This window comes from Zonotrichia albicollis, chromosome 4, assembly GCF_047830755.1.
Source record: "Zonotrichia albicollis isolate bZonAlb1 chromosome 4, bZonAlb1.hap1, whole genome shotgun sequence".
Lineage (NCBI taxonomy): Eukaryota > Metazoa > Chordata > Aves > Passeriformes > Passerellidae > Zonotrichia > Zonotrichia albicollis.
In genome coordinates this window covers 16,698,716-16,726,019 of record NC_133822.1, presented here as the reverse complement: position 1 = coordinate 16,726,019, position 27,304 = coordinate 16,698,716, and the positions used below count along the sequence as shown (strand labels likewise).

Sequence of the window (27,304 nt, the reverse complement as noted above, 5' to 3'; positions counted from 1 at the left end):
TTTATTGCTCTTCTCTTCTTGCTCCTCCCAGCCTGTGGCAGCAGCCCTTGTGCTGTTCAATGATGTAAATGCTCAATAAGGACCTGTATTACCCAGTCCTTTGTGCATGGAAATAACAACATCTCTGATTACCCAGTCCTTGACTGCATTTCACTTTTTCAAGCACACAGCATTAAATGCATGTAGCACAACAAAAGCCCATCTTCACAGCACATCGTCTTTCCAGAAGTGGAAATCTCTGGATGGTTTGTGCAGAGCAGCACCAGCCACAGTATAATAATGTTGTCTGCACCATAACACATAACAAAATCCCCATGAGTGTTGCCTTCTAGTTTTCCTTCTACTTCTGCCTTCTGGCACAAGGGCAGTTTGACTGCCCTTGTGAAGTGCATTCTTCTCTCCTATCCCTTGATAAATTGTGAGATTTACTTTTATATCTTGCTCCCAGAAACTACAGGTAACACACCCTCTCTCTGAGAGAGCACATCTTGCCTCTGGCAATAACCCAGGGAATTTATGAGGGCAGCAAACTACCTTCCCTGGTCATGCTGAGCAAATGTACAAGCCAGTGCAATGAAAATTAAAGTGGTTTCATCACTTCTCAATGTCAGGGACTTCCCTGTCCCTGGGAAGAAAAAAATCCCCTAGAGTGAAGGTGGAGATATAGATCAAAAAGAGCAGCAGAGGGTTGGGAAGACGTGTGAAAAAAAAATGGAATGCCTGAGCCTATTATAGCAAAATTAGGTACCCCAATGCAGGGAAATTACTAGTATTTGATTTTATGGTTTTGGAATGTTGAATATTTGTTCTATTAAAACTGTACAATATTACATTATAACTATATTAAAGGGAGGTATTATAATGTACTATATCTATACTACAAAGAATACTAAAGAAATACTGCTAACTAACAACTCATGACTGTCTCTTGACAGTCAGGACACAGTTTTGAGTGACTGGATAAGGAAACAAAATAATTTTTAGTAGAATTTAATTGCTAAATTTTTTTAGATAAATAATTTTCTAACACAGTCTACATGTGTAAAACAAGAGGAGTAGTAAGCAGAGCTAAGAATTGTTTTCCCTTCTTCTCTGCCTCTCTCACAGCTTCTCTCTGTTCAGAGGGCATTGAATACCACAGCCTGTAGCTGGGCAGGGATGGTGGAAGAGCTTGCACACTGCTGACTGCTGGGGCTGCCTTCCATGTGGTCAGAGCAAGGCAAAGGGAGATGTGCATGCCCAGGGTTTTACATCCACGTGGAAATCCAGTATTCCCAGAGCATCAAAGTTCCACTGCTTACACTTGAATTTTGAATGAGCTAAGCTTTTTATGTTGCACACAAGTGCCATTAAAGCATCTCTTGCTGTTCATGCATGGGTTAAGCTGCCTTTAAAGCCATTGACAGTGAGTGCTTCACCCCACCCCACCTGGCTTCTTGTCTGGGAGAGTCAGGACTGAGCTGGCACCACAGTTTGAAGAGATAGCATGACTAAAAAACCTCTGCTGAAAGCTATTCCTTCCACATGGATGCATGGCTAGGCACTGCCAGAGCCATGGCAGGGCCAGGGGATCTGAGACCAGAAAGGCAAATGCATTTGGAGGGGAGCAGCCCTGGTCATGGGCACAGGGTGGTGTCCAGCAGAAAAGGAGCAAAGGAAATGATGCCTTAGAAAACTGGATGAAGTAAAGCTGACAGCAGAAAGAATGATCAAAATCAGGGAATGCTGAAAGGGAAAGACAGGGAGATGGGTGGTGAGGAACAGGGCTACAAATTCAGTTGAATTCTCTTTGTCTCCTATCAAAATTAAGCTCCTGTGTAATGGATAAGGTGGAGAAACAAATGGTTGTGTATTGCTTTTTCTAGCCATGGAACTGACAATGACCTTCATACCATTTACTGAAAATTGCCTCAAGACAGCCTCAGACTTCATAGGGGATGCAGCCTGGAGGAGGTTTAACTTTCCACTCCAGGGACTGCAGGTGCTTGGCATGGGGCTCACTTTCCCCAGCTTACAGACCAAACCTTGGCTGCTTGCACATGCAGGCACCTGAATGAAAGCATGCTGCTTTCAGAGTGGCATGGAGCTGAGCACTGGTGCCTCCTGTTCTTGCCACTGCAATCTGCTTTCCAAAAAATTCTCCTTTTCCCACCAACCCTCCCCAGCCACATTTTTTAGCATGCATTCTTCTCTTCTTCATGATATTATTTCTTTCCCAAGCATTTTATTTCCATTAACTTCACTTTTTTGCTCCTTTCCTCTTTAGGGGCCTAATCATTACACAAAGTGCTGGGTGCAGTAATCTGGGCTTGGGAGCCACGAGAGTGGTCTCACTGCTGGCAGCTGGAAATCCTCATGACCAACGTGTGCCAGGCAGCCTCACATGGGACAGACACAGGGCTGACAGTCACAAGGCTTGCCAGCTCCCCTGAGCAATAAATGCCTGACCTGGAAACTGGTAGGTCAAAAGGAAGCACTAGCATATTATGAAAGAGGGTCTGGATGGGAGAGAGCTGAAGCCTGGATGGATCAGAGCAGAGGGAACATCAAGGCACAGGAGGGAGGTGTCAGCACAGGTCACTCATCCCACAGGAGCAGCCAGGCAGGAAGAGCAGCTGTGCTGAACCTGCAGGACACAATGCTTGCTCCCCATCTGCAAATGCCACAAAGGATATGCAATCAGCATGCAGAAAAACCTTTTTTTTTTTTAAACTAAATGTTTCAAAACGCATGTGGAACTGCAGCCAGTGTAGCAGGCTGTGCTCACTGGTTTACATGCAGAAGCTGCCATGCTGTTGCTGGTGTGTTCGAATGAGACAGAGCTCCAGCATGCAGACAGAAAGCTGCTTCACATGTATTTAGCTGTGCTGTTTAAAAGCTTGTTTTCCTTTTGATGCTTCATTCCCCCACCCCAGCCTCTTCCTCCAGGCAATGAGAGCCTCGCAACAGACTGTCTGCCCTCTGAAACTGGCTGTCAGAAGGCACGTGGAGAATTTCAAGGGGTATTTCAGAAGCAAATGCAGCAAATAAATTCCACACAGAGTGCTTAGAGGGCTTATTGTCATGTCTCCATTTACCAGCACTGAGTGAATAATCCATGCAGATAAATGTTTTTTTCTGTAAATGTAGTTTCTTTCAGAACATTCAGGTATTATTTTAATTTTTTTTCCTATATAATGTCTGTGGTAATGCATTCATGAGTTTTATAAAATGCGTATGAGAGTGTGACATGATTGAAAACCAGGTTTGGTTGATTAGATTTTCCTGGAAACCAGGTGTGACATTTCAGGAATAGGTTTGAGTCTGATTGTGAAGTAGGCTTGGCTTTATGAACACTGACTGTAATCCAAGAGAGCATCCATTTTGTGCTGATAGTTTGTGCTGCAAGAGAAGAGCACAGGGGCACAAGGGTGGATGTGACAGACCAAGTGCACGTTTTTGTAGGAAACTTTGATTTCTATACACTCAAAAGGAAGGCATGCTGCAATTCACTGCTTTACTGGGTAGCTACTTTTATGCTGAATTATCAGAAAAAACCCTATCACCACTTGTAAAAATGCAGAGATAATGGTTTTTTGTTTGTTTTGTGAGGGCTCTGAGGTGGCAGGGTAGAGACCTTTTGCTACATTTAACTTCTTCCACCTCAAATATCTTGTAAAACTTTTCCATCAGATAAGAGGGCAAAGCAGTCAGGGTACCCAGGCACAGACTTTTCCAAGGCATGACTCCTTCCTTCTGCCAGGATCTATCTATCCCTGCTAAACTATGGACCAGGCCAGGGAGCTGCAGCTCTGATTAGGGTTGCATTGTTGCTGGCATCAACAGCAATGCCAAAATGCTGCAGGAAAGCACAGCCCTCACACCATGAGAGAACAAAAACCCACTCAGCTCAGCACTGTCCCAAGTGCAGAAGGGGACACCACAATTGTACCTGAAGACATTTTTGCATCTTCCTCCACTTTGTCCCTGAGTTGTCTCACCTGACTGTCCAGACCCAGCATCATCAGCATGGAGAAGAAGAGGATTGACCAGAGTGGGGACAAGGGCAGCTGTGTGACAACCTGCGGGTAGGCCAGGAAAGCCAGTCCAGGGCCTGCAGTAAGGAAAAGGGGGATGAGCCCATGGTCACAAAGCATTTGATGGCAAGTCTGAGCTAAGTGCCACAGTTAAATAGAGAGACAAAAAATACAGCCAAGAACTCAGGGGGTTTTATACAGGAGCTAGGAACACCTGTGTCTTTGTGCCCGTGACACACCAGCTTGGTGGGGGCATGGGGGCAAGATGGGGAGACAGGATTGGAGAAACAACTCCTGCAAACAAGTAATCAAATTATTGCAACCAAATGGAGCTGGAGCACTGTGCTAGAAAAATAAACTGATATTCAGAGCTTGTTATAACTTTCCTGGTGCTTTTTTTTCCCCCATTGCAAAATGCTGTTCCTTGAGATAAAAGCTTTCTCTGGAAAGACAGCAATTTCAAAATATGTCTTCGTGCAGAAAGACACAGTCCTATCTTGGTTAAAACATTATTCTGAGATCACAGTTTCAAGATTTTGCATGCAAAAGGGACTCCAAATTTTGATCACATCTACTGAAAACATAGGTAGTATCTATTCTCCATAAGAAGGTTTCAGAAAGCAAATGGCCTAAATATTTCACTACAGCAAAATAAAACTTCAGCACACCTAGTCAGGAAAGAACAAGAGCACCCCACACAAAAGGTTCTCACAGGTGCTGTTGCATTTGAACCTGGGTTTCTGCTTACCTGAGGAGGCCAGCTCTGACACCGACTTCTTTGTGATGTGAGACATGAAGCCAATGATAGAGAAAATAACAAACCCTGCAAATATGCTTGTGGTGGAGTTTATACAACAGACAATAATGGAGTCTCTGGAAGAGAGAAAGAGAGAAAAAACCCCACCTGCAGGTCCCACCAAGAGCAGAGGGTGGGGTAAACAAAAGACCAAGCCCTGCGGATAGCTGGTCCTGTGCCTTGGACAGGTAGCACAGGTGACACACTGAGTGTCCTGTAGGCAGGGAGCCCCTCTGAAGAGATCACAGTGTGTCCCCCAAGGGGACAGCAGAGATCAGGCAGATTCACCACAACCCCCTGCCTCACCCATGAGGAGTCCCAGCCATACAGGAGGATGGAAAAAACCCACTGACCTGTAGACATTGTTGTGGAAAGTGTTGTAGCTGCCCAGAGCAATGAGGGACCCCAGCCCCAGGCCGTAGGAGAAGAAGATCTGAGTGGCTGCATCCATCCAGACCTGTGGAGAAGGAGCCAGAGGAGGAGTGCAGCAGAAGGGGACTCCATGCTGCAGGTGCATGTCCTGCAGCAGCACAGTGCCAGGCTTGCAGGGAGACTGAGTGCAGATTGTGGAGCTGAGTGCTTGGATGTACAGGGGGACTGGGGGCAGACTGTGGAGCTCAGTGCTTGGATGTACAGCCCACTGGGGTGGCCAGGACCTGAGGGAGCCCTGTCAGTAGGGCCCAGGCAAGAGTTTCTCACAAACATCTAATCTAAAGGTATTCTCTTTCAGTTTAAAGCCATTCTTCTTGTCCTGTCACTACATGGGCTTGTCAAAAGTCCCTCTCCAGGGCTTTTCTGTAGGGCCCTTTCTGTACTGGAACATAGGGAATCTGCATCCTTCCGTGTGTCAAGTGTATCAAAGTGCAGTCTGGCCCAGCATCAGACATGCCCTCCAGTGGGATGATGTAGATGGATGAAGGGTCATGCATTTCTGAACAGTGTCCTGTGCACATCAGAAGGGTCTCTTGCATTGTCTGAGTCTGTGTGTTTGCTTTCTCACATGTGGCCCCAAGGGATGCTGCTCCACTCAGAGACCCACATCCTTCTCTCACGCCCTCCATTTCTTTTCCACTAGTGTGTCTTTGATTTTCCAACATGGAAACAACATGTGCAAACAACTGCAGAGGACAGCTTGCAAAGCTGGTCTGAGTGCCTTAAGATGTTAAAGCTTAGAAAGTTCAAGAAAAGGAGGCAAACTGTTTGTTTCTTAATTGCATATTATTTATACAACTCTTCTGGTCTTGAGAACCCTGTTTCCTGCATTAGAGCCAATGCAGTTGGTAGTATGGTTACAGAGAGTGTCCTGAAAGGGGATCATTGGGACCCTCACTGGAAAGTGACAAATGTCCAGCTGTCCCCACTCACGCATGACTGGTGACTTTGGAACCATGGGAGTATTGCTGCTGAAAAACACAGAGTCTGTGTATCCTGAAAAACTTCATTTTTGCAAGAATCCCTATTCCTCCTGGGTCTCCTCTCTGCTGCCAGTGACCAAGAACACATTAAGAACACATTAACTCATCACTTAAGCACTTCCAAAACCTACTGCTGTGTGTGCTGCTGTGCTTGTGCTCCTTCTGAAGCCCCCATGCCAGCAGCACATCATCCTTTCTCTGGGACCACCAGGACAGTCACTGAAATGAGACATTCCCAGCCTAGAGGAGAGGTCCCTTTGTCAGGATAACTTCTGACTCCCCATACCCTGTGGATAACTCTGCCTGGTACAGCAGAGCTGCTGCACAGATTTCCACCCATGAAGGATCTTTTCCTCAGCTTTGTCTCAGCCCTATGGGACAAGGGTCATGAATACTTGCACAGGGTAATTCTAGAGTTATTTAAAGTAGTTACAATATTCATGGGAAGTGCCTGAGGAAGCCTAAAGCAGAGACAGATAGGAGCTTTCCTCACTAGGCTACTAACCTCAGAGTCAGAGAGCTTCCTGAAGTCAGGTGTGAGGTAGAAGAGGATCCCCTCCTTGGCTCCTGGCAGCGTGACTCCCCGGAACAAGAGGATGAAAAGCATGAAGTAGGGGTAGGTGGCTGAGAAATACACCACCTGGAAAAGACCCCATGGGAGAGAAAACATCAGCCCACCAGTGCCCAGGACCTTTCCTGCCCATGGTGTCATTGAGTCTGGCATGTTCGCCTGTGAGGGGGACGGGATCCCAAGCACAGCCACTTTCAGCAGCGTTTCCTTGCATTTTCTGTCTCCCATTCCCATGCTAGTAACGTTTCTGGCTGTTTAAGGTTTCTCCCTGCCAATGACACACAAGGACATACTAATCACAAAAGTAGCATGCTGAAGTCTGGATGAAATGCCCAAAGACAAGGGAATTGCACAGGGATAATTTTAGCCCACAGAAGTAATCCCCTTAAGTCATCACATCCTTATTTTGAAGAGCTAAAGCTGGTGTTTCTCTAGACCAGTGCATCAAGCAAAACAAGTTGTCTTGATTCCACTGCTTTCTTTTCAGCACTGTTTCAGTATCTTATGGGTATGTGCCATGCCTCATCACAGAGCCCACACCAGTAATCACCAGGGCTTTGCTGTGGCTGTGTAGCTAAAGCCTGTTTGAGAGCCACTGGGGAAGTTAACAGCTTAGGTGACCTACCCCTGAAGTGCTTCTTTCTGATCTCTCCTCTAGATTATTCCTTTCATAATAGTGTCTGGCTGCACCATGCTGTGCTCTAAATAACACATCCCAGCATCTCAGCGCTGCTGTTTCACTAAACAAAGCAATTACCTTTCTACTGTGCTAGCCTGGAACACTGCACAGGGAATAACAACGGGCTTCTCATCTGAACGTCTCCCACCAATATCAAAAGGGCAGCAGGGAAATTGTCAAAGGAGATGGGGAGATTTTTTCCACCAGAGGCAATTTAAGAGACTGTGATTGTCAGAAGTGGGAGGCAACAAGAAGCTTTGTTCTCTCAAAGGGCTGTCCCAAAGTGGGAAATATAAGTAATTTCTGAAAATGCCTCTTCCCAAAAAGAATGCATGCTCAGACCCATGACCCTACAGGCAAGAGCTATTCTCTACACTTAGAATGAAAATTACCATAAACATCATAGCAATTTTCACAGCCATGAAAGGTAAATGTCAGGAATTTAATAGCATCTATTATGATTTTGCCTCTAAACACTGTAACCTTAGTTATAGACACTTAAATAAAATTGAGTCTGGAGGACATTTTGACGGCACAGCAATGAGAGGCAGCACCAAAAGACCCAGCCCTCACACTGTACCTTGCCTGTCCACTCCACACCCTTCCAGATGGAGAAGTAGACCAGCAGCCAGGCCAGGGCCAGCGTGCCAGCCAGGGGCCAGCGGACAGCGCCAGGCTCCCCCAGGCCTCCGGACATCTGGTGCATGTTCCTCCTAAGGGTGGGAGACACACTGTCAGGAGGAACTCTAACAACCAAGGGCTGAGGAATTTGGAGCTCCCAGAGGTGGCTGGAGGGGGAAAGGCCAGGTGCAGACAAGTGTGAGAACCCACAAATCCCTAGAGGGAATGAGGTTCATCGTGATGGGACAAAGGGAGGTGAAGAGAGGTGGAGAGACTGCCTGCAGGTCCATCTGATGTGCATCTGCACAGGGCACCCCATGCCCACCATGGCTGTAACGCCCTTATGCCAAAGCTGCCCAAGGAGCAGAGCCCACAGGCACAGCCACAGCCCTGGTGGGCAGGCACAGTGACCACAGGGAGGGAGAAACCTGGTGTGGGCAGCTGGGGACGTACTCCCAGAACTCGGTGACGGCGCTGGTGAGGTTGGTGGTGTCGTTCAGGGAGTAGTTGGAGAAGCAGCGCTCGGTGTTCCAGGCGTTCCCACAGCTCTGCCACGGCAGCTCCTGCACCAGAACAAGGACACCAGGGTCACCATTCATGGGATATCTCCCAATGAAATCTGGCTTCTTCTAAACTGAAGCCCGTTAATTTTTTTTTTTTTTGCAAAGATAATGGGCAGCTCCACTGGATGGGCATACCCTTGTAGCCAAAATAATGGAACAATTTTCAAAAATATGATAAATTGTGACAAGGATTTTTGGGGAAAAAAATATCATGATGTGATTAGGGCAATACTGTAGCTCCAATAAAATGTTAGCAATTCCCCACATAGAAAGCCACTTCCAATTAACTGTTGATAATTAATACCTACAAATTAAAATACTATCAAGGGATACTGTGTTTATAACCATTACAGCTTTTTGCTAGCTTCATTCAACAAGTGGCTGGAATTTACTGCACAAAGAATAAGCAGGGATTTGTTTCTTATGTTTAATTTACACCAACTTCAATGCTTAAAAAGCAACATGGCCCTGAGAATGGAGGCAACGGGTTGTCTACACAAACAGACTTTTATAACACAAGCACAGGAGAAAATTGTGCAGGAGAGTAGCTGCTTGATGCTGTCCACTGCCCTGATTATAAGCAGCACACAGGGATTCCTGGGAGAGGTTTACACTGTGGGTAGCAGTGTGACAGCAGCACAACACTACAGAGTTACTGCAGTCAGCTCTGACACTGCAGGCAGGGAAGCAGCAGTGCCAGGGGCCATGTGAGGGTGCAGGGTAACTCACCCAGGCCATGCAGTGCCACGGCTGAGCCAGCCCAAGGAAGAAGCTCAGATATGTCCCCATGAGCAGCTAGCTCTTTTCCCAAGCACAGTGTGTGTAGATAAATGCAGAGCAGCTATTCTGGGTGATTTCCTTCTGCAGATAAGGCCTGCAGCTTTAAGAAGAAGTTTGTATCCATCCCTATTCCTCCAGGAATATAGACCTCTTAATTGTAAAAGCAGACCCACTGACGAGGGGAGAGAATGATGCATCTGACTCCATCTTATCAGAAGGCTAATTTATTACTTTATTATACTATATTATATTAAAGAATACTATACTATACTAAAGAATACAGAAAAGAAACTTACTGAATACTAAAGAGATAATGAAAACTCGTGACTCTTTCCAGAGCCCTGACACAGTTTGGCCTAGATTGGCCAAAGAGTGAAAACAACTCACAGCAGAATCCAATGAAACAATCACCTGTGGGTAAAAAAATCTCCAAACACATTCCACATGAGCACAACACAGGAGAAGCAAATGAGATAAGAATTGTTTTCCTTTTCTCTGAGGCCTCTTTTGCTGCCTTTCAGCTTCTCAGGAGAAAAATCTTGGGTGAAGGAATGTTTTCAGAGAGTATGAATGCCATGCTCTTAAAAAATATTATATGCATTTTAAGTGCCTTGTGCCATGAGTGCCTTTAAGTGCTGCCTTCACTGCTCCATCTAAATCAGTTCACTCCAGCAGATGATACCTTCAAATGTGGCATCCTGGCAGAATGGTGACTATTGCAGGGGTGGAGGTGACATTCCAATGGCCACCTGGACCACTGCACCCTCCTCAGCAGTGGTGATTTCATGAGGACTTGCTAACTGCACTGAGGAAAAGGCAGTGGCTTGAGCAGTGCTGCACCGCAGCTCTTCAATTCTGCATGTTAGAGAAGCTGCACAGCTCTCACAAGGAGGAGGAGGCTGGGGGCAGTTTGTTGCTGCTCCATTTCCTCTGAATTTTAGGAGACAGAAACTGCAGAAGGCAGGCTGGGCTCTTATTATAGTTCAAAATACTCTTAGTTAAATTTAGGAGGCACAGGGGGCAGACATCAGCCTGGCTTTTTCATTTGCACCTCGGGTCCTTTTGGGAATTTGGAATTTTTTTTGAGCCAAACATCTGGATCTGCTTATTTACATACAAGCACTGTCCCCACCTGGGTCTGTAATACCTGAAGGTGCCAAAGCCTTATCCTGAGAAACATCCTGCCCAGGGTGGAGTTGGGATGGGTTATGTTGGGGAAGACCTCTGTTTATTTGGGAGCCCCTGAGGGTGCATCTAATCACCCACAGCCAATAATTCTGTTCTAGATCCAGGACCCTACAGTGATAGGTGGTGCTGGTGGCAGAAACACAGTTGGGAATGCCAAATGAAATGATTCAGCAAAAGTCTTGATAGATACTTGAAAGTTTTGCTGGAACAAAAAGGAAAACTGGTTGTACAGTGTCCACAATAGCATTTCAAGGCTATATCTAAATGAAATTTATAAAGATCCCATTTGAACCATGGGGTTGATGTCTTTAAGGCTTCAGGTTGCTCAGAGACTTACATTAAGGAAACTCTTAGCAGTTTCTGGGTTGAAATAAATATTTCAGCTACCAAGAAGTTAATATGGGGTGTGAGACTAACCTTGTGTGGTAGAAGACCTGATATGGAAGAGGAACCCACTACAAATTATAACACCAAAGCACACACTAAGGGACAGTCACAAGCAGATGTCTAGATACTTTCTGAATCATTTTCCCAGCAGAAAAAAAAATGCCTTGGAGATCATTTATCAAGAGAGGAGTGAACAAGAACTAATTAAGATAAGGAACAAGTCCTGAGAAATGAGACCATGATGTAACAAAGCCTGACAAAACCAGTTCTGGAAATGTGCAGCTCAGATTCGAGCAGCACTAGAAATAAAACAGAAACACAGGCTGAGTTTTAAAGACTGAAGTGAGTGGGGAACAGTTCCTGTAGAGGAGATAGGAACATCATCCCCCAGAGGACAAGCGTCACCACCCATCAGCACCACAAAACTGCCTCCAGGGCTGATTAACCTCTTCAGGAAGGGTGTAGCACGACACTGTCAAGGGCTCTTTGTACAAATGGCAAGCAGCTAGTGACTGCTGTGGGTCATGAACAAACCGCTGCCCATAAGGGGGAGTGAGGGCCCAGAGCACTGAGCCAATGCCACGCTGCAGACACGCCCAGGACTCACCGAAGTGAAGGAGTTGAAGAGATAGTAGAGAGCCCAGGCAATGATGACAATGTAGTAGATGTTCAGCCAGAAGGACAGAACCATGGCTGCCAGGCCCACACCTGCAAATGAAGGCAGAGAGCAGCATCAATCCATGTGGCAGTACCAGTTGTGGGTTTCTCTGGGTCTGGATTGAAGGCACTTGAGACAGCAATTCATGTTTGGACTCAAGTGTTCATTATTCCTTATCAGTGAAACAGTCTCACTGCTGTGAGTTCAGCAGCACAAAATGGCCAACAATCTCTTGTTACAAGGTCTTTTAAGACCAAACAATCCAATTAAGAACTGGCACCTGGATTATTTTCCCTTTTAACCCAATAACTGATCCCAAAGAGCCCCCAATGCAGACTTTCCTGTCTAATAACAAAATGACACCCAAATCCATGAAGAAGAAGGAAGAAGAACCATGAAGAAGAAACCCAGGATGACACCCTGTGTCCTCCATCTTGCTTCCATCCACGACACACTAAAAATCCCAAAACCTCAATTTCTCACCAAGTGATCACCTGCACTACTCTCTATAATCTATTTCACACTTTTGTGGATTCCAGTCTATCTTGGAGTCCAGGAAACTTTCTCCATGAATGAGGGTCAGAGTCAGTGCTCCCCTGGGGGTCAGGGCACCCCAGAGCAGACAGAGAAATATTCCAGTGCCCTGGGTTTCCACAAATCCAAGTCTCCAGTACCAAAGGGAGTTCATGGGCACCACAGCAAGGTTTTTTTTGAAAACCAACAAAAGGGAACCAGCTTATCAACACAGAGTGTGCTATAGCTGCAGAGTGAGCTGGTCAGCAAGGGAGGCTCATTCCCTTATATCTCTCAGCCACCCATTTCCACTGGGGGAACAATGCTTTCAGTGTGCTACTGGTACTTTATGGACAGAGCTCCATGAAAATAGGATCTGTTCTCTTCCCTGGCAGAATTGTACTTTCCCACATCCAAGGCTTTTCTAAATCACCATTGGCTTCTAGAGAACAGTTTTTTCAAGCATGGCAACAGGTTACATTCCCATACAATTAAAGTAAGCATATGTTGAGAAAACAAAGGGTCTTCTGCAACTGGAGCCTCTCTGTCACAATCCCTTGTCCCATAAAGTCCCTTGTCATCACACAGAACTGCTTGAACAGAGCACAGTGATGTTAGTGACTGCAGACAGAGGTCAAGAACAGTTTGATAAAGACAGAGGGGAATCCACAAACCTCCCCCCCCCCACCTGCCACCCCATTCCAGCCCCCAGGAATTTGCTGATTTTCCTTCAAACCATTAGTGGAGTTTTGCCTCTAGTGATGTGCCACTTCTGTCACAGACATTCAGCACAGTACCTTTGAACATGGGTGCTAATCTCCAGACTCCTAGTCCACCAATAGAGGTATACTGGCCCAGAGCAGTTTCCAGCAGGAAGAGAGGAATCCCAGCAAACACCAGCGTCAGGAAATAGGGGATGAGGAAGGCCCCTGAAAGAAGGAGCAATGTTATCAGGCAGTTCCCCCTTTGATCAAGAAGGAAATGCCTCCAGCTGCAGTTCCTTGCTCTGCAGCAGCCATGTGATGAGGAGCAGCCTCTCCCAGAGGTGACAGCTTGCAGCTGGAGTTGATGTGTTTGGTGAGTCTCCCACTGAGGTCACACTGCCTTTCCCTTATCACTGTGGGTATGTGTGCACCATGTGTACAAATACACTGGCATCACTAGCTGTGCAATGCCAGGCTCACTTTGTTAGCTGCTTAGGCAATGCTAAACCCAATCTGACAACAACCCCAAAAGCTTGGACACTGACATTGGTAACTCGTTGATGCTTTCTGTCTTATCTGCAGAAGCTTTCAATTCTTATTCTTCTTCTTCTTTTTCTTCTTGAGGGAGTAATGCACAGGAATATCTGGCATTGGCCACTGCTTTCTTTGTTTATAACTGTTTCAATCTTTTTTAAAAACTGTGACCAAGACTGTATTGGCTCTTGTAACAGTGCTATGTACCACCCCACCTGTGTTTTAGGTTTTACCTTAAAATTCCTAGTGAAAATATTATTCTTCTCTGTGGCCCTATGGAAATTATCTAATACCTCAAAGGAGGTAGAATACTCATTCACTAGAGATATTACTGGCACCCAGTTTTTAGAAGAGCAATTAGAATAGGAAAGCCTTGCTGTGTGATTGGAAGGCTGTACAAGTTCAGGGCATCCTGACTTCTAGGATGTGGGACAAAGCCCAGTTTTATCTTTCTCATGCCTGTACTGGAGTGGGTCATCATTTCTGAGGAGGACAAACCTTTGCAGAAGATGCTCACAGGGGACAGAGGGAGGACACTCAGTTTGCCCAGAAGTGGCTGGCTGTGCTCAGGACAGCACTGATTCCTGCACCAGCCTTAGGGCTGAGCTGTCAGTCTGAGTCTTCCTCTCCAGATAATTGTAGGGAAGCAAACACAGAGCCAGCGAGCAAAGCCACTCTGGAGAGCTGTGGCCCAGCTTGCACCCAGCAGAGCCAGGCTCCAGCAGCTGCTCTTGGAGGGCAGGGAAGCAGCCAGGGATGCTGGCTCAGGGGACACCCAGCTGGGGACATCTGCCTGCCAAGCAGGGAGCTGAACCCAGCTGGGAGAGGCAGGTGCCAGCACTCGGCATGAGAGTCCATGGGAGGCAGCGTGCAAGAGGAGCTGGCAGTGGGTGGTGGGCAGAAAACACTCTCTGTGCCAGCAGCTCAGTGACCATAAACCTGAATCACAAGCTGGCATGGAAGCACAGGCTCTTGGCTTCACCAGCAGCCTGGTGCACAGCAGAGAACAGCTCTGGGCATCACTGTGCCTGCTCAGCAGCCTCTCTCCCCTGTGTGCTCACCAGACACCACAGCCTGCTCCCACAGCCCCTGAGAGCCCTGTGGGAAGCCAGTGTCTGCTCCAGGGCTGCTGCCACCCTGCTGCTGTGCAGTTTGGAGGCTGAGCTTAGCAGCAGTGTAAGTCTCCTCCTCGCTTCTGTGCAAGGAATTAATGAAATTTGGCTGCAGCTCTGATGATCCTGCACTTCTCATCTACAGCAGATCAAGAAGGTTTGTAGGTGAAAGATCTTATTAGATGCTGGGGGGAAAAAAAGGAAACAAAAACAAATAAACTGTTGGACACAAGTCTTTTATCCTGACTTGATTCTCAAGAATTGTGGAAAATTTACAAACCAGACCACCTCCTTTAGCTGAGGGCTGTTGGCAATGACACTGCCACTCTGGAGGGCCACATCCCCAAGCAGGCATGGATCATATAATATCCCCAGGTCCTGTACAGCCAGATGGGAAATCAGTTCTGGAATTTGTATCTAAATTTTGCAGACCAGTACAAAATATGGTTGTATGTGACCTTGTGAAAGTCCCAGCTTGTCTCCAGATCCATGGTGTCAGAGGTGATGACGCTGGTCCTGCTCAGAGCTCCGACCCTTGAAGGCAAGGAGGGATCAATAGTGCCTGGTGCTCACTGTGCAGCCCCAAATCTGCCTGTTCCTAATGCTGCACAGCAGAGAACAACAATTAATCCTTAAAACAGGGAACACTGCCCACGAATCAAAAACTGAGCATTACAAGCTGTTACACTGTGTTGTTTTGAGTCTCAGTGTGCAAATGAGGAGTGGAGGATGCTTATTTAAAGGATTGTTTTTCTCTCAAGTTATTCAAGCTTAGGATCTCACAGGCAATTTTTAGCATGTACTGAGCTGCATTTGGAGTGAATTTGGAGTCTGGTACAATTCTGTTGAGATCAAAGGGACTGTATAAGGTTAGAGATCGCTGTAGAGGCTGGAGGCACAGCTGGGCACATCCAGCTGCGTGCAGGGCCAGCAGGGAGCCCAGGCATCGCTTTGGGTGAAGCCTGCTCCCCGCAGCGGCCGGGCCGAGCGCTGTGCTGCCGTGCCCGGGGCTCCCCGCGCCGAGCAAGCCAGCCGTGAGCCGATGCAATGCGACAGCGGTAAGTGAGACGACAATATTTCCATTCAGTTCAATTTGCCTGTGCGTAATGGAAGCAGCCCACACGGCCGCGCTCTGAGCAGCGCACATGCGGGACGCTAAAATTAGCGTTCCACCCACGGTCTGCGGCGCTCCGCGGAGGCTGAGCCGAGGCCGTGCCCGCCCGCTTGCGAAGGAGCCGCGTCCCGGTGATGCTCCCGTGCGTCAGCTCCGGCTCAGCCAGCGCTCCCTCCTTGGTGCTGCCGGCTGCGGGAGCGGCAGGGCCGGGGGAAGGAGCCATCCAGGCTGCCATGAACAGCACGGAGCGGCAGGGCATGGGGAAGGGGCCATCCAGGCTGCCATGAACGGCACGGAGCGGCAGGGTGTTGGGGAAGGGGCCATCCAGGCTGCCATGAACAGCACGGAGCGGCAGGGTGCTGGGAGCAGGAACCAATTCCTGCATTGCATCTGTCTGCTCACAGCCGGCTGCTCCCTCTGCGTGCCCGCGGCTGTCAGGGCAGAGAGCGCCCAGTGCTAATGCTAAAAATAGCGCTCCGCACCTCCACAGCACCCTCTGACTTTATATGTAGGCTTTTAGCTTCACTACACCCCTCATCTAATTACATCACTGTCATCTCCACCTTTATGTGTGAGGAGACAGTCACAGGCAGCACAGAGCTGTGTGAGACTTGGGATGACACAGCAAGCACAGGGCTAACAACCAGTGCTGGACCCAGCCATGGTGAAATGTTCTGTGAGGAGAGATAGCAGCCAGAGAGTGGCCACACAAAGTTGACAGACCTGCACTGGTGGCACAGGCCTGGATGTTCCCACAAAACCTCCCCTGGGCAGGCCTGGATGTTCCCACAAACCTCACTCAGCTTCACGTGCACATTTCCACCTCTCCACAAAACCCAAAGAAGCTGTGGATGCCCCATCCCTGAAAGCGTTCATGGCCAGGTTGGATGTGGCTTTGAACATCCTAGTGGAAGGTGTCCCTGCCCTTGGCTGTGGGTTTGGAACTGGCTGATCTTTTAGGTCCTTTCCAACCCTGACCACCATCCTATAATTCTACAATTCTTTGAAAACAGCATGGCCAGTTGGAAATCTTCTTGTCCAAATCGCTAACTTTCTGATCTCCCACTAGGACTCACTCCATGATTCAGAGAAAGGGCCTAGATATCCTTAAATACCATGAAGTTAAGTGGACATTGCTTCAGGGAACAAGACCCTTCTCTTCTCCAGGGCTGGAGGAGAAGAGCATCTTACACTGCCTGCAAGAGCAGAAATGGGCTGGTGATACAAGAAGTTATGAGAGCCAAAGGTAAAAGGAAAATTAAAAAGACATGGAGAAGAAACATGAGATCCTCAGAGCAGCATGAATGAGTGTGGCACTTGGGATGGGGACTCTAGGCCAGGAGGAGCTAAGAGGGAAGCAAAGAGCAATGTGGGAAGACTAGCAGGCAAAAACTAAAATGATATATACAGATTTAAAGGTGAGGAAAATGCGTTTGGACTTGTGTGGGAAGTCTGTAAAATGGTTCAAGGAAGTGAGCAGCTCTTCAAAGGGGAGAAGGAGGGCTGTTTTAGTAACAGGCACAAGCAATGGGAGAGCTCAGCATGGAGTGAGAAGAAAGAGCCTCTGCTCTACTGACACCTGCCTGTACTCCCCTCCACAAAAGCATCTCCCTGACAAGACAGAAGAAAGAGCACCATTTGAGAGGGGAGCTGAGGCACAGAAGTGTGTTTTCTGAGTTGATCCAAGATGTGCAGAAATTCTGTAGCTGAGCAGGGAGAATTTCCTTGAGAACACCCTAGACTGAGGAGAACCCAACCTTCAACAGATGCAAACTGGCTTCTCTGGAGGTGCCCAGAATCCAGCTGGGTGCCTGTTTGTGCATAGCCCTCCCTGTAAGTAAATGAAGTCCCACATGCCTGGTTTGGGGGTTTTTTTGTAGCAAATTTGAACTTCACAAGCATGACAGAACTCAAACTGCTTGTTATATTTCTTTGGACTGCTTCTTCCCAGCCTGCACTTTCTAGTAAAACCCACAGATCAAGGAAACTTGTCTCTGGACAACTTAATAACTCCCACCATGTGGGAGAGCTCTCAGCTGGAGAACCACCCATTTGCCCGGACACACACCAAGCCAAAACCTGCTCAGGTACAAGGCTGCTCATTGTGCATTTCTCTCACCTCCTCCATTTTTGCCACAGAGATAAGGGAAGCGCCAGACGTTGCCCAGACCGATAGCATAGCCCACACAGGACAGCAAGAAGTCGAATTTCCCCTTCCAGGAACCTCTGTCTGGGATCTCCTTCTTCTTCTTCTTGGTGCTCACGACCTCAGGGCTGATGGGCTCTGGCTCCTCCAGGGCTGCCTGCTTCACCTCAGAGGGAGAGCTCAGCTCCACAGAGGTGTTGTCCATCTTGCCCATGGCGGCTCAGAGGTGAATCCACTCTTGCTGAGGGGCTGGAGGAGCAGGAATGGCAGTTTCTGGCCTGGCCACGAGAAGACAGGAGGGGAAGCACTGGGCAAAGCTCCTGGTGAGAAAGGAGAGAAGGAAGGTGTTCTGTGTCAATGTGTTGTGTCAGACTTGGTTGTTACCATCACAGAACAAATCCCTCAACTCTCATCTTACCTGCTTCTCATGCCAGTGCTCTGCAGGAAGAGCTTTGGGACCAGTAGGCATGCTGCAAAACCACAGGTTGTGGGGGACCCACCACGCAGCACAGAACTACATCTGTCCTGTCTGAGTGACAGTGGAGGAGGGCACAATGGAGGTGCCAGAGCTCCCAGGCCTGGGGTCCAAAACTGAGTGCAGCAGTCACAGAGCCACCTGAGAGTTTGTGTGGCCCTGCCAGCCAAGCACTGCTGTGGATGTGCTCCCCTTGGAAATCCCATGCATTTATCCCTCACCGCAGCAGCAACACAGCCATGTTCACAGCTGTGCACCTGCAGCATCCGGCAAGGCAATCACTGCTTGCTCAGCCCCTCCCTGTGCACTGTGTTGGTTCTGTAATCCCCAGGTGTGTTCAGCTTGTGCTCACTGTGACTAGAGCCAGCCTGTGAACCACTGAAATCCCATTAAGTCAGGACTTCAAAGTCCTGATGATTAATTGCGTGAGTCCAACTAAAAAAATTTAGTTAATACTTGCATTGATTTTAGTTCTTAAGAAGTATGTAACCATCACACCATAACAATTTGGAAAGAGAGAGAGCAGGCTATGTTACTACCCCTGTGTCTAACCCAATATTGCACTTATGTCTTGAAAAATAAGTGCAGTTCTCTCTTCCTGTCACACAAGCCATTGCAAAGTCAGGAAAAGGCATGGAAGAGAGCCAAAAGGCTGCTTGAAAGAGTGGAGTAACTTCCATGTGAAGAGAGTATAAATGAAACAGGATCCATTGTTCTGTGGAAGAGGTAGCTGGCAGGGGCCCATAAATGTATCAGTGTCATAGAATCCAAGTATTCACCATTTCTGACACAAAAACTGCAAGGGATTAAACCATGACCAGCAGGTGGTAGGTTCAAAAAGAGCAAGAGGTGATATTCCAGAAAATGTGTAGCTATAGAGCAAGACTCCCCCATCCAGCAGGACATGCTGGATGCCAAGAGTTTATATGACTTTAGAAAAGAAAAATAAGGGGATAAATAATGGAAGGAAAATCCACCAGAATCTACTACTGCAATTCTGCAGTAAACCTTGAGCTGGAAGTTGTTGGAGGTTGAGGGACTCTTCCAAGGAAATAGCACTCTCTACTTTTCCTGGTTTTATCCTCTCCCCTCAGCCAGCACAGAAGGCAGGACTGGCATGGGGTTTTCTCTCATCCACTTCTCAGCCCATTTTACAGAGACAAATTTAATCCTCACCAGGGGTCTTGAGGGTGATCAGTGCTACAATCTCCCAGAGAAGTCTGTTGACAAAAACATTAATAGATGCAAACATTGGAAAACAAACAAACAAAAAGAAAGAAAAACAAAATGGGTATATCAGGAAACAAATCAATGTTATAAAGAGGTGTCATGTTCTAGCAGTTAAAGCTGACCTTGCCTGAGCTTCTTTCTAGACTTGGCAGTCTATTCTCATAAAGAAACAGTACCCATTTGGCCCATGGGATGTTTGGGGGACTCGTTAATTAGCATTTCTAAAGTGTACTGGACAGAGATGGTCTCCTAAGTCCAGGCTCAATGGCAGTATGACTCCTGTTTACTACAGCAAGCATCCCATTATTATAGCAGGTGGATTTTGTTCCCCCACAGAATTCATCACTGAGGTCAGAAAAAGTCTTTCAGCTGTGAAGGGAATGGTTGAACCAGGAAATATCTGTAATTCCTTCTGATAAGTCAGTGGAGAAGGCAGAAATCCCCTTCCTGTGGGACAAAGTCTGTAACCAGGCTCCCTGAGCTATGGAGCCCACACCAAGCCTCAACTCACTCCTCCAGCCCCAGGATGGCTGCAGCAAGCCCAGCAGCAAGAGGCAGCATGGAAATGGTTTCTGGGGAGAAGAGACCATTTCACATAGCTCATGAGGCAGATGCCAGAAAAAACCATTGCAGGACACGCAGAGCAAATGCTTTGGTTGGCAGACCCCATTTCTGTCCCATACCTCGTGATAGCACTGTCACACCACCTCCTGGCTCCTCACTAAGGCAGGGAGAAAAAGATTATACAGAATGTGTAGGAGGAAAGTAAAATCAAGAAAATTTATAAATCAAAATAGAAGAAATAGCACCAAAACCCTTGGGAAGAGCTCAGAGCTGGGCTAAGTCAGGGTAATAAGCTATGCCTGGAGACATAAAAAATTTGACTCAGTAGGAGCCATTTAGACTCACTTCTTTTTTTTTCTGTAGACAAAAAACAGAAGGTAAGCCGCTATCTTTTAAAAGTATTTATATATCCTGTTCTCCCTGTGCTCTTTTCCCTGTTTCTGTTGCCACAGTTCTGGGGTGATACTGCAGCTAGTTGGTCACACCTCATATTTCCTACAGTGGGGATAAGATGATAAAGGAGCAGCAGACCACGCTGGCAATTTCTTCTTACCTGAAAAGTGAGATTCTTCATCTCCAGCTCAGAAAGAGTGAGCTAGATTTATAGAGGTTTCTTCACATTAAAGGAATAGAAAAACAGGCAAGAGGATCCCACTGAGGACCCATCCCAGCTACTGTCCTCTCTGCAGTGATGGATGATAGGACAGAAGGGCTTGGGCATGTCCCACAGCCCAGCTGTGCCATGTCCTTCCCCAGACACACGGCCCTGACCAGCAAAACCACAGGCATCACTCTCCCCAGGCCAAGTGCTTGGCTCATGTCAGCCCCTCCACTTATCCAGAAGGGTCTCCTGCAGCAGGAGCACAAAGCTTTGTCCTGTGCTGACAGCAGAGAGAGAGCAGAGTCAGTTCAGCAGCTCTCTGTCATGTCAGATTATTTGTTCTGAAAAGCACACGGTGCTTTGGGCACAGAAAAATGCCTGAAGGACCCAAAATGATAATCAATAAGAGCAGAGCTACAAGATGGAGGTGGCTCTGCTTTGCAAGGACTTGAAAACAAGGTCAAAGTTTCAACATGACACTACAGCAGGTTTCTCATTCAACTTCTTCCAAATGCACCATGTTCTGAAGCCAGAACTTTCCAAGCAATCCATAAATTCCTGGCAGTAAAGGAGTGACCTGTGTTTCACCAGGTTGTATAGAAGGCCTGGTCTTCTGCTGCCCAAGTCAATAAAAACAATTGCCTTGTCCCCAGTGGATGCAGAGCCAAGGTGATACACATTCTGGCAAACAGACTGTCTTCTTTTTGAGGGATTTAACTTCAAATAAGAAAATAGCACTGAGAAAGTATTGCTGCCACTTGAAACTCTGCCTCCTGAAACACTGTTGCTAACAACAGTGACCTTTTTACTTTCCCCTGCTTCAACATCAAATATTAACAATCTCCTCAAATTTGACAGAAACCAAAAATTTCAAAGGCATAAAATTGCCTGAAATGAAACAGCAAAATGAGCAAAATGACCTATGGAAACACATGTAAGAAATACTTCCACACACCTCTCCACCTCTTATTTGTCAGTGATTTAACAGCCACACAAATTACTTCTGACCCATGCAGGTAGAGCCACAATTAGTTTAATTACACAGTGCAGGCTGTTGTTTAGTCAATTAGACTTTTCCTTCCATCCACAGCATTTTAATGACAGCCAAGTAGCCCCAAGGCTGGTGTGTCTTGTTCAGAGCTGTGACCGGCCCATCAGGGCACAGCAGACTCTGAGCTGGTTTTCTGCTCACCACAGCAGCAGCAGCAGCAGCATATGCTGGAGCTTCCTGCATCCATGAGGGCTGGAGGGTCTGGGGAAAAGCTCCTTGTGGGAGCCGGGGGGTTCTGACAGAGTGCTGGCCCCACATGGAGCCCACTCAGGGCTGGAGCATCAGTGTCCTGTCCAGCTGGGTCAGGCTCATGCTTCATAGCCCTCTCTGCATGCTGCCCAAGAGATGCCACTGCAGTCACTCAACATTTTATGTGCTTTCCCATGAAGACAGGTAATTGCTTGGTTGGAGAAGTCAGCACTCACAGAGGATTTGAGAAAAAAATAAATTACCTCTCCAGATGATGGAGCTGCTGGGTGGCCTGCAGTTCCACACCCTTTTCCATCCTCTTGCATAAGATTTGTGTTGATGATACCTGGGTCTGACCTGCAGCTGCTGTGCAATGTGCCTCTTCCACCAGCAGCTCACATCACTTTTAATAATGGGGCAGGTGAGGCTGGCACATCACCACAACCTCATCCATATGAGAAGAAGGGGCACGAGCCAAATTCATAAACCATCAGATAAATGGGACTTTCATATGAGGCAAGGACACATCTTTCAGCCCCCAGCCATGATTCCAGGAGGGTTATGGCAGTACCTCAGAGCCCTGAAAAATTTTTGGAGCTGCTGGGATCTAGTTGCATCTTTCCACGCAATCGCTTTGCCAAGGAGCACCTTCATTTTGGGTTATACATGCAGGAGGAATGGGACCAACTAGTGCAACAACCTAACTGTCTCCTGTTGGATTTCCTGTGGTTCCTCACCCCGTGGAGGAAAGCAGGGTAAGGTCCTGCCCTGGCCTCACTCACCATTTCTGCATCACCTTAACATTGTCTCTAAGGAAAGCAGGGGTCCGTGCCTCTCTTGGAAAATGCAAATGTTGCAGCCTCTGAACCATTTTACTGCTCTCACTTAAAACCCATCCTGGTCCCTGAGAAGCTTCTCCAGGAAGCAGAGAGATGGCAGCACTCCTTTTTGGCCCTTGCAGACTGTCCTGACCCAGTCTGAGCCAGCACAGCAGCATGAGGATCAAGGCCAGGCCACATCCCACTCCCTCATGGCAGTGTGTGAGCACACTGCACATTTACAGATTGGAATGCATCCCTGTCTCTATCCTCCTCAGTGAAAGTATAGCATTAAAAACATTAAAGGCCTATTTCTACTTATTTTAAATGTGTAGATTAAATTTAAAAGTGTTTTCTTTTCTTGTATAATGCAACCTGTCACGCTAGGATGCCAGTTTCATGATGTTGGTAGTTTTGGCTGTTATTCTTTCGTCCTGCCTGAAGCAACATGGGCATTTTTAGCCCAGCTTCATTCTGCAAAGACCCATCTGTCTGATCCCAACCCCAGTCACTTTTTGAGTTCACAGGCGGGTTTCACCTGTGCATGAAAAAAGAGCACAGCTCTCAAAGAAGTTCCTCAAGAAGCAGGGAATGGAGGGAGAGAAGACATGCAGGTTGGTGCTTCTCCAGAATAAGGGTGATGGGGTGACCTGCTCTGTTCCTTGGTAAGGAATAGTCCCACTCCAGGGAGGCTAAAGGAAAAAACCTTCCCAGTGCCTTCAATGAGAACATCAGTGGGGCAGAAGTGCCTAGAACAGAGAGGGTTCTGTTCTAGAACCCTCTGGAGGGTTCTCCAGAGAGGCTGCACTGTCACAGCTCAGTCACTGCAGCCTGAGTTACAGCTCGCTGGCCTATACCTCACCAAAACTCTGCCTCTGAAGCAAGATTTTAGCTTAAGTCCTGATCTGAAGCAACATCCTGGGTGAGACTTTGGTGTTCCCAGGGGTAAAGTGCCCTGTCTTACAAGGACTCATCAATGCTGTGCAAAAGCCATGGCTGTGCAGTGCATGAGGGGGAAGAAATCATAATTTCATGCACATAAAGCTGGATTTGATGCAGCTCCAGAGATGTTGCAAGTGATGCCAGTGGTTATTTGCTGTATTTGTCTTGGAACGGTTTGGGTTTGTTTTTTTTTTAATTTCTTTTTTGTTTGGTTGGTTTGGTTTTGGGGGGTTTTGTTTGTTCATTGTTTGGGGTTTTTTGGGGGGTTTTATTTAGTTTTTGCTCTTTTTTTTAAATGAAGTCATTGAACTAAGCAGATTGGGCAAAATCAGTGTTGCAAAGATAAGTAATGACATGCACTTGAGAAAGTCACCTTGGACATCGTTGCCACAGTTTAATAAAAAAGAAAACTGAATAAAGAAAATAATTGTGCTGGAAAGAGTAGAAACAAGCATGAGAACGATCCAGGCTCTGCTCTGAGCTGCCAGGGAGCAATCTCTTCTCACCCTGCGTGGCAGAAGAGCAAAGCACTGGCTGTCCCTGGGGCTGGGAAGCTCAGGTTGGGAAATGACCCATGCACAGGGCACAAACGAGTTCAGCCTGCCCCACACTGACCAGCACCTGCTGCCCTTGGAGTAAAACCAGCAGGTGAAGACCCTGCACTGCCTCAACACATCTCTGCTGCTGCATTCAGATGAAAGCACAAAGAGGAAGGTAGATAGGAAAAGAGTGAGAAAATCCCAGACCTCTCCCCTGCTCCTTCTAGGCAGGGTCACAGCAGCTACCAAGCACCTCATTCAGAACATGGCACCTGTGAATGCGCCTGTCACCACTCTGGCACACGTTTACAGCTCCAAAAAGACTAGAGCCTCACCATGGAGACCGTAACATTGTTTTCCTGCTGCAGCATGGCCAAGCTGAAGAGAAAATCTGCGTTCATTCTCAGATGCCAAACTCTTTGTTCTTTCCATGAAACCAGAGAGATAATCATGCTCCAGAGCCCTCAGGCTGCCACAAGGCTCCCTTTGATCACATACGTTTTTGGGGGGTGGAAAACAGAGAACAGCAGAGCCAGCTGCCTCAGCAGGAACCTTGCAAGAGCATCGGTAGCCTCTTGGCTGAGGTTTTCTGGAAAACATGCTCACCACCCAGAGCACCATCCCCTGCTGTCCAGGATCAACCTGCAACTAGCTGGGCATTATCTCTACCAATTTAACATTCAGACCTTCTCCTATCCTTACTTCTTGTGCTAAGCTCCATAGAGTAGGGGAGAAGGTGCAGCTCTTCCACTAGGACTTGTGACCAGGAGATAAATCAGAGGAAGGAAAGGTTGTTGTCCCTGTTGCCTTGGCTGAAGACTTGAATCACATCCCACACAGCCAGTCCACACCAGGATGCAGACCCTGGCCCTCCAGCCACCTTTACCACATGAGTAAAGGGGCTTCACAGGGGCCAGACACAGCTCCCACTTGCTCTAACCCCAGCAAACAGGACTCAGTGTCATGGGGTGTTCACCTGCAGTATAAGGACATCAGTTGCTTGTTCCTTGTGCCTGTTAAGTTTCTTCATAAGAAAATGCATTTCCAGCTGTGTGTCTTTAACCTGATTTTTGTTCTTCACACAACAAAATCCCAAACTGCTGCAGAGCTTCTCTTGGAGGGGAGAGAACCAAAATTAAATGAGCTGGAGGTCTCTACCAGGTGCTGGCAGAATCACAGCAAGGTCACCAGCAAACTGAGGAGCCTTTGGTATCCAGACTGCTCCAAGAAGCACTCATGGGAGATAGGGAGCAAGGAGAGGGTAGGAGGAGAGGGAGGAAGGGTTGGGTGAGTTTGTCCAGGTCTCCAGTGCTGTGGAGAACAGAGGAGAGATGGGGAGGGCTTCACTGAAGGAGTGAGCTACCTCCTACAGTCAGTCTCTTCCAGATAGATAGGAAGGAAGGGCACAGACACGGACCCCAGAAACATCCCAACAGCAATACAGGCAAGGAAGCTGACCTCCACTGCCTCAGACCATCAGAGCTTGCAGGACCTTTGTGAAGAGTCACAAACAACCTAGAACACTGAGTCATGCTGGGGCTGAAACATTTCAGGCGGGGGAGGGCTATCCCAGCCCCAGGGAGGGGCAGCTGAGCCCATGCCTCCTATGTGTGTATCACCTAAGCCATTCCTGGAGTTCTACCCACTGGAGACCCTCCCCAGAGAAGCTTGCCCGAGGTTTTCACATAAGTGCTGATACAGCATCTTTCCTGAGCAATCATTTTTACTCACTACATTTTTCCCAGCCCACAGGCACTGTGAGAAGCTTTCCATCTTTGAGACCCCAGTACCATTTTCAGGTCATGCTCTGGGACAGTCACCTCCCCTCTTGCTCTGCCTGGTAGTGCCAGCTCCCTGGATGGAAGCAGGGGATTGCTCATGCAGCAGGGCAGGGAGCAGCACCTGCAGGTCCTTCCCAGCCACCCCCACTGGGGGTGAACCATCTCTGATGGTTCATGCCCCACCTCTCTACTGCAGCAGAAACAACTTCTTCAGCCCAGGATTTTGCTCAGTAAACAGGTTTTGGAGGCTGGTTGCTGCACCTGCCTGTTAACATCAATGGGAGTCCAGTTAGCTCTGCATGAGAGTGACAGATGGGAAAGTTGCTGGTGTCTTTCTTGAGCAAGGGGACATTGAAATGCAACTGACAGAAGAAATTTAGGCATTGTGGTGGTGCAGCTGTAGGTAAAGCTGGGCAATACCTGCTCCAGCTCACACTACTCCAATTGAGTGCCAGGCAGGGCTGTCCTCATTTTCTCAGCCCTCCACCACCTTTTGGAACAATCCTGTCTTGTCCTCAGGGGGCTGCACCGCTCAGCCCCTCATCCAACCCAGTATGGATGGAGGAGAGCCCAGCACCTGCCCCACTCATCCCCAGGGATGCTAGAGCAGGCAGGTGGCTCTGTGCCACCCCTGCTTTGACATTGCCTTCTCTGCCCCCTGTGCTCACAGTCAAGCCCAGACCCTGCAGTCCCGGTGCACTCACCTGCCTGACGGTGCCAGCCGGGTCCCTGGGGCACGCAGTGCTGCTCACAGAGCCACCAGCCCAGGGATGCACATCCAGAGCTGCTCCCACAGGCTAGGAGAGCTGTGAGCCCCTCCTGCCACAGGGCCCTTGTCCCCCTGCCTCACCCCACACTGCTTCTCATTGCGCTATTGATGAGTCCTTAATGAGCTTTGCGCTCACGTCCACTCAAATCAACACCCTGCATGTCGGGGCTGTGGGGAGGGGGGGGTCCCACAGCCACTGGAAAATCACAGCCAGGGGAGGGGGGGGTCCCACAGCCACTGGAAAATCACAGCCACTGGGAGAGGAGAGGCTCCAAGGTCATGGGCAAGAGGGAGGACAAAGCAAAAGGGCCTGATGCCAAAGAAGGGGGAGCCATCCAGCAAGTTGGTTGCAAGGGGTTGGTTGAACCCATATTGCTGCAGCAGTTCCTGCAAGGATTTATTGTTCCTGAAAGGATCAAGTGCATTACTGGCTGTGGGTCAGGATTTTGGGATGGAGGGGTCAGCTGCAGGAAAATGGATACTTCTCATTTTGAAGTAAGTAGGTACCAACCACCAACCAAGGAAAGGAGCCACATGTGAATAACTGG

At 47.9% G+C, this 27,304-nt stretch overlaps 1 protein-coding gene and 1 long non-coding RNA gene across 2 annotated transcripts in view; one reads left to right on the top strand and one right to left on the bottom strand.

Annotated features, from left to right (window-relative positions):
- The window catches only part of LOC102073051 (sodium- and chloride-dependent GABA transporter 1), a 43,422-nt gene that overhangs the window by 7,051 nt on the left and 9,067 nt on the right, over positions 1-27,304 (bottom strand). Inside the window, exons 2-10 of the mRNA XM_005482686.4 lie at positions 17,771-18,117; positions 12,985-13,116; positions 11,624-11,724; positions 8,552-8,661; positions 8,058-8,190; positions 6,733-6,867; positions 5,166-5,269; positions 4,765-4,889; positions 3,981-4,093 (exon numbers count right to left, since the gene is read on the bottom strand). Of these exons, the coding sequence (XP_005482743.1) occupies positions 3,981-4,093; positions 4,765-4,889; positions 5,166-5,269; positions 6,733-6,867; positions 8,058-8,190; positions 8,552-8,661; positions 11,624-11,724; positions 12,985-13,116; positions 17,771-18,011 (1,194 nt within the window). The 5' untranslated portion in view covers positions 18,012-18,117. The remainder of the gene's footprint in view (positions 1-3,980; positions 4,094-4,764; positions 4,890-5,165; positions 5,270-6,732; positions 6,868-8,057; positions 8,191-8,551; positions 8,662-11,623; positions 11,725-12,984; positions 13,117-17,770; positions 18,118-27,304) is intronic.
- Positions 15,233-17,638, top strand: LOC141728754 (uncharacterized). The gene is made up of 2 exons (XR_012579913.1): positions 15,233-15,595; positions 16,721-17,638. It is a non-coding gene; the product is annotated as an uncharacterized LOC141728754 (long non-coding RNA).